This window comes from Centroberyx gerrardi, chromosome 6, assembly GCF_048128805.1.
Source record: "Centroberyx gerrardi isolate f3 chromosome 6, fCenGer3.hap1.cur.20231027, whole genome shotgun sequence".
Lineage (NCBI taxonomy): Eukaryota > Metazoa > Chordata > Actinopteri > Beryciformes > Berycidae > Centroberyx > Centroberyx gerrardi.
In genome coordinates, this window is record NC_136002.1 from 14,766,091 (window position 1) to 14,773,086 (window position 6,996).

The following is a 6,996-nucleotide window of genomic DNA, read 5'->3' on the forward strand; positions in this document are numbered from 1 at the left end:
CAGTTCGTTCATCCTTCAAAAAAAAATTATTTATCCAGGGAAAGTTGACTGAGCATGCTTGCTCTTTTCCAGCAACACCCTACATTTATACAGTTACACACAATCACAACTGGGAGCTTCCCAGTCTTCCACAGTCTTCTACTGTTGGACACTGAGCAGTTCAACTGGAGCAGCTCGTATCGTATTGTGAATCTGATCAAGCACTGATCATGATGCAAAATGAACACAATACCAGCTGCAGTTGAATCTTCCCTTTAGTGAGTTGATTTCAGAAGGTCCTTGGCCACACTTTAAATTGATTTTTCAGACAACAGGAACAGATGAAGTACCTGCTGTTGTTGAAGAAACAACTAGTATGACCTGAGTCATGAGGTTTAGTGATTAAATGCATAGTATTTTCCTTTCCTTACATGATAAAAACAATTCCCATCACAGCTCTTATCTCTAAACAGCTATTATCACTGTGATGATCATGAGCACCGTGCAAAAGGTTGTGGGTTTGACTCCCATCTGTCACAGCTGATCTGACCCCATGGTAATTCCACTTTACAACAAATGCATTAGTTGTTAAGTTTCACTTTAGTTAATCCCTCACTGTAGTCCTCTGATCCCTCGGCTTACTCTAACCTTACAGTATTTAACATGTTTGAGGTGCTAGGCTTGGCCGTTTTTTACTGAACTGGCTTTGAGACTCTACTACTGTATTTATTTAAAAACAAATATTACACATCCTGATCTGACAGTCCAACTGTGTCGGAAGCCCAAGATATTCTCCTTAAATAGTTATTTATAAAACCTTGTTATACTACATATGAGAAAAAAAATAGACAGTCAATTTTCCATATCAGATTGCAATGCCTTTTCAAAACAGTAATTTGGCAAGGTAAAGTCAACAACAGCGATATAACGTGTTTAGTATACAACTGAACAAACAAATACCATAACAAGGATCAGTTTTGAAGTGCAATTAAAGAAATGTAATCAAAGGTCACCAGGTTAATTACACTAAGCAAAGCCTGGTGTCAGAACTGGCACACAGATAGATCGACAGTGCTTCATTGGGGAGAGCAATCAGGCTAAATCACACAGAGATAAATTCCCATTCAGGATCTCACTCAGGCTCAAGACTCCAAAGAGCATCTTCACACTGAGGTCATCTTTGTCCCTTTCAAAGGAAACCAACAAATAAGAATTGAATACCATCATCGTGAGGGTAAAAGTAACTTGTCTAATGATGGTATAAAAAACTAGACTGGCGTTAATACACTGACAATCACATACAGCACATTTCCTTCATGTTTTGCTATTCACAGGGCTACATTTTACCATCATAGCTGCACAATCATTAGTTGGGCCTATATAAAAAATACATTAGACATTCAACATTATTATTACTGGCATTGTCACAAAATATCACTGAAGTTGTACCGCTCTCTTGCCACTGGAACCAGTAAGAGTAGGATTGGGCAATTATGCCATTACATTGTGGAAATTTGTGGGACAAGTCAAACCATAGAAATCAAGAATGACACTTTTGAGTGGAACTTGTCATCTGCAGTTGAACTACGGTTGCAACCTCTGTGTCACACAGCACGGGTCATTTGTCAAACTACAAACCTGTTTCCTCCTGCATAACTTGACCCGACCTTCAAATCCTCTGCTCCTAGGGTTTCTAATCTTGTTCCTCCTGTGCTGCAGTCTCCTCAGTGTAATATGTTTTTAATTGCACTGTGATAATTACCACACCGTGTGGCACAGCGGTAGGAGCTCAGATGAAGAACTCATCCACTGGCTCCTCACTGTGTGCGCGTGCTGACGGAGGCTTGGCACAGGGTTCGACTGTAGTCCGACCCGTCTCCGCCACGTGCCGTTTGGAGGGGCTCTGTCCAGCTGCTACCGTCCTGCTGCTGCAGCCCTGCCTGGCCGAACAGGCGTCTGTATAACGGGGGAGCGTGTGTATCCCGGGCAGACATTCAGTCAGCTCCTTGGCTAGACTCTCCAGAGCCGACGCCCCGACGGCTGCGGGGCGCTCTGAGCGGGAGGTCACCAAAAGGTCAATGGAGGAGGAGCGAGTTATCACGTTGACCGCCGTGTCGGAGCGAGGCGAGACGGGGACTCCCGTGTCTACGTTGGTCTCAGGCTCCTCCTCCTCCTCCTCCTCCAGGAGGAGATGGGAAAGGGACCGGGAGATGGAGGGGCGCAGAGGAGAGTCGTGGTGATTGGAGGTGGAGGGCGGGGCGGGGCTGCTGCGCTGGGACGAGTAGCAGGAGCTGCCTGGAGGGGTGCTGCAGCAGCTGCCTGATCCCAGACTCTCTCCTCCTCCACCTCCTCCATACAGCTTCTCCAGGCCAGGGTCAGTGCGGGGTCTGAGGCCTAGGAACAAACAAAGAACGGTCAAGCAATGCCACAAAACTTTTTCACAGCACTGACAGTTTCTCATGCAATAAACTCACATGGCAATAAAATGAAAGTTGCCTTGTGTGTTCTCTGCTAAAAGTGAAGCTAAAAGTAGAACATTCCGATCCACTTCAAGTAACTGAATAGCAATAAACAAAACGAATGGTTAAATTACTTGCCAGTGAACTTTCCAACAGCTATTTATCACAAGTATTAAGACTTCACACAGACGGCAAATTTTCCACGTAGGAGTCACCATCACTGATTCATTCTGACTTATTCTGATTCAGGTCTTGTGTACAAGAAAACTTGCATGTGAATTGCAAATGATTATGAAATACATAGCAATTGGTGATGTACAAGGTACAGTGAGGACAGAATATTGTCATGACTCAAGTCCTCATTTTATTCAATGGCCTTTGGGAGGCAGATGGGTGCTGTAGTGATTAGGAGACCTTGGCAGTGATATTGTCTTCTCCTGCTGCCTCTTCCCTCTAGCTACTGACAGTTGGAATATACTTAATGTATGTAGCATAGTTAACACATTATAGATACTGCCTTCACGTTCCTCCAGTCAGTTACCTTGCCTGTGTGCTGTCCAGGGCAGGGGAGTGGTGAGGCTGCAGGGCTGCAGGCTGTGGCTCTGGCTGGGAGAGTGTCCTGAGCTCCTCAGCTGCAGCCCTCGAGGGGAGACAGTGGGGCAGGTCAGGGGGAAAGCACAGGTCAGGGGTCGCTGAGGTTCAGCCGGGGTTTTCACCTGCGGTACACAAGGACAGGAGGAGAGGGATTACGATTTACACCGGGACTAGGGAGATTAAAGCAAGTTAAGCAACTTTGACAGAATTATCATACACGCATCTAACATATGGCTCCTTTGGCAGCTTTGAGTTCGCCACATGCCTTTGCACTTCCATTATTACAGGAAGATTACAAGAAAGTGTTTTTCTCTCTCTACTGTTTAACTAGTGCTATTTTGTCTTGAGCGTCAATTGAATTCTTTTGGGGTGAGAAAAAGTTTGTAGGCTTGACTTGAGTATTTTGTATGGATCACTATTTCTCTCACAGATAAAATGAATTTATTAGGGTTAGGTTTGGGAATTTAATGTAGTATCTTATATCTTGATGCAAACAAATTCATTACATTAAATGCATAAGAATAAATCAGGATTCTTCATAAGAAATGAATGGGAATTCTTTAACTAGAAAAAACTGAAATCCTGAGGCAAACTGCATTCTCATCCCTGCACTTGACATACAACTGCTGCTTTCCCCTAAAAGCTAACTAGTTATTCTACTAGGGATGCTGGCCAAGCACACATTGAACAACGTGTACAAAAATCCCCTCTTTTCAAATCCAGATGTTTTACAAAGACAATGAACAAAGATTCAGCTCTTTGGACTATGTATGCTGTGAGATAATCATAGAGAAAGTCATCCAGGAGAGCGCTGTGTGTTTACAGTTAATGTGGGGCTGCCTCGGGCTGAGGAAACCACGGAGGTATGACATACCTCAACATTTAACATGGCATAAATCAAGAAGCTGGTCTTTCATCCACCATGCTTATCTCACACGTTATACAAAGAGAAGGACAAACTAAAAGACATACGGAGCGATTGTAAAAAACACAATAGTGAGTTGTTGTGCTGCATGTAAAACCTATAATTAAAAAGCATGGACTGAACAATGATGTCTAAACATAGGGCAACTTTGAACACACGCACATTTTGAGAAATTTAAAAGCGTTTTCAGTGTTCTTCATCCAAACTGTGTATTAAGTGCCACAACACTGTCTTGTCCTCACTTTTTAGTGCTGCTGGGGTAAAAGTAAGTATGCTTTAAGCTCTGTGTACCTGGAAGAGAACCTTGTTTCCATCCAGGTCTTCTGTCTGCCAGCGCGAAGTGCTGATGGGTGTACAGGGGTTGGGCAGCAGCGGAACCAGCTGGCCGATTTCCTCCACCTGAAACTGTAACACGGCAGAGTTGCATGGCTCCACCCGAACCCCTGGTGACAACTGCTTCAGGGCCAACTGCAGGCACAGGCCCGGCTCTGTGCAGGGAGCAGAGAGAAGTACAATAGAGAGGAATATAGCACAGTAGAATGGAATGGAGTGGGATGTGTTGGGCGACATTTTTAGACCCGAGACAGCAGGGGCTCTATGGATCGCAATGTCGGTCGGTCGGTCTGTTCACCACTTTTGGTCACATGGGTGAAAGTGTGCCGCAGGGAGTTCGACTGCAGATATTTTCTGCACTGTGGCCCATCATTGCTGAAAAAGTCAACACTGTCAAAATCAATACGAAACACATATCAGAGACTCACCTGAGTGGAGGGTGAACCAACAGAAACCCGTCTTCTGCTCCTCCGCCTGTCGCTGCAGCACCGTCTCATAGAGCCGCACCGCATCCTCATAATTGTCATATGCACTGTACAGCGTCACCCGCAGTATCTCCCCTCCGCAGTGCACCGGCCGCACCCCCCACACGGGCATCCCCGCGCCCAGGCTATAGAAGTCGCGGCTGGGCAGGAGGTAGGGCCGCAGCAGGGCGTTGCCTGGGGAGCTACTGGAGGTTATGTGGACTCCTGCGGTCCGGCTGCCGCAGCTCTCTGTATGGTGGTACTGCCAGGGCGGCCGCTGGAAGAAGTCCAGGACTCGGAGGATTCGCTCTTCCCCATAGGCCTCGTGGAGGAAGAAGGTGATGGCCAGAGAAGGGTAGCCTGAAATTTCAACAAAAAATATGGAAATGATTTATAATCAACTCTAGCAATTCTAGCAAGACTTAATTGAATCTAGTTGTGGGATGTTTATACCAGGCAATATGAATTTCAGAGTACATGCTTTTAGGAAGTTACTGAAATGAAGAGAAGGTTCAAATGGCAGCATTTTGTTGTGAACAACTATTGTTTTCCATTATGAGGTTCACAATGTTCTGCTGCTGTATGTGCAAGTATACCAAACGTGGGAGGTAAAATGCACGGGCATCAGAGGGTTTTGCATCCCGCCAATGAAATAGAGACAAGACAAGCTCCAATAATGATTTCCATGTTTGTTTGTTTTTTAATTAAATGACATGATCATTCCCATGCTCAGTAGGTTCCATGACTCTAAAGTTCTTGAAATCCATTCCAAAACCCTTTGAGTAACTAACGGATCTGTACCTGCCACAGCACAGAGGCGGGAGCGGGTGTAGTCCCGGAGTGGGGAGGCCCTCTCTGACACGTGGAAGATGCGGAGGCTCGGGCAGAGCCAGCGCAGCAGGCGATCCAGCGTGTGCTGCAGGAGGAGGGAGTCTCCAGGGTTGGCCAGCAGATGCATGTTCATCAGCAGGAGCTGCTGCTGCTGCTGGACCCGCCTGGCCATCAGCTCAACTAGGGTCACACACACACACACACACACACAAAAAGAGATGACACATGCACATAGACACACATGCTTATTAGACCAAGCAATAAAGTTAAGCTTTAGCACAAGTAATAAATGTCAAGTTAACTAAGACAGGAGACACTACTTACTGCCAGACGATGACATCCTACTGCAATCAGATCTAAAGATTAAATAAAACAAGACAAACAACTACGTGAGTGATCATATAATTTCACAAACATTTTAGAGTTCAGACTAGTAAGGAGTAAGAAAAAAAATCTGTCTCCATCTTGTGGTGGTACTTTTTTTTTTGTGGTGGTGGTGGTAGGTTTGGAAACACGTCCCTTTGGTCACCATGACAACACATTACCTCTGTTGTTAGCTATCCTAAGCTAAAAAAAAAAAGCTAAGTTATGAGAAAATGCAAACAACCGTAATGCAATTGCAAAAAGCTATAAAAAAAGGCTCAAAAGTTGAATCAACAGTAGCAGTGTTGATATGAGATGTCAGTCCCTTCAGAATACAGTCCCGGACACCACAAACACAGTTCAGTACCATTGTATGAAGCAAAGTTAGCTAGCTAACGTTAGCCGGGAGCGAGCTAACGCTGAGACGACAACTCACTCGGCAGTTTCAGCTCCGGAGTCCACGTTCTCATCATCGGTTCTCTTTAACACAACCGGTCTTCGAAGCATTGTCCGACGCCACTTTCACATTTGGTAGAGTCTCCTGGACAAAAACAGCCCAAGTGATGACTTTACATTGTGCAGCCTCCCCGGTCCAAGTGGTGTGAATAGAAATGCCCCCTGTTTGATTTTCTCTCCCCAGCCCACAAACTGGTGACTCTAGCTGGGACGCTGACGTCACCAGGCAAACATGTACCGTTAGGTTATTATATCTCCCTCTTTATAATTTGGGAACCAGATAAAAAAAATATCTAAAAACTAAAAACAAGAAGTGCCGCTAGTCCATCTAAGAATAAATTGATAGTACAATACGTTTGAGAAGTCACTGAGAGTCCAAACAACAGGCGAAAGGGACTAGAACTGGTGCTAGTCTAAATCTAAAGCCGTCTATAATAATAGCACCAGATGGCAGGCGTCTAACAATATGAGAAGACAAAGGAGAGACAGTCCAGACGGGCTGGACAGAATTAAAAGTGCAAAGGAGGTGTGGATGGGAGTCTCTAAATCCTGAAAATTAAGGACGTCGTCTGGTAATACTTTGTTAAGAGCA

At 45.1% G+C, this 6,996-nt stretch overlaps 1 protein-coding gene across 1 annotated transcript; it reads right to left on the reverse strand.

Moving 5' to 3' along the window:
- Positions 1 to 1,618: 1,618 nt before the first annotated feature.
- Positions 1,619 to 6,455, reverse strand: fam124b (family with sequence similarity 124B). The gene is made up of 7 exons (XM_071925853.2): positions 6,385 to 6,455; positions 5,910 to 5,941; positions 5,556 to 5,765; positions 4,719 to 5,114; positions 4,249 to 4,445; positions 2,980 to 3,154; positions 1,619 to 2,373 (listed from the first exon to the last, which is right to left on the reverse strand). The coding sequence occupies exons 1-7, from the start codon at positions 6,453 to 6,455 to the stop codon at positions 1,769 to 1,771; spliced, it is 1,686 nt and encodes a 561-aa protein (XP_071781954.1). The 3' UTR covers positions 1,619 to 1,768.
- Between the last annotated feature and the right edge of the window lie 541 nt (positions 6,456 to 6,996).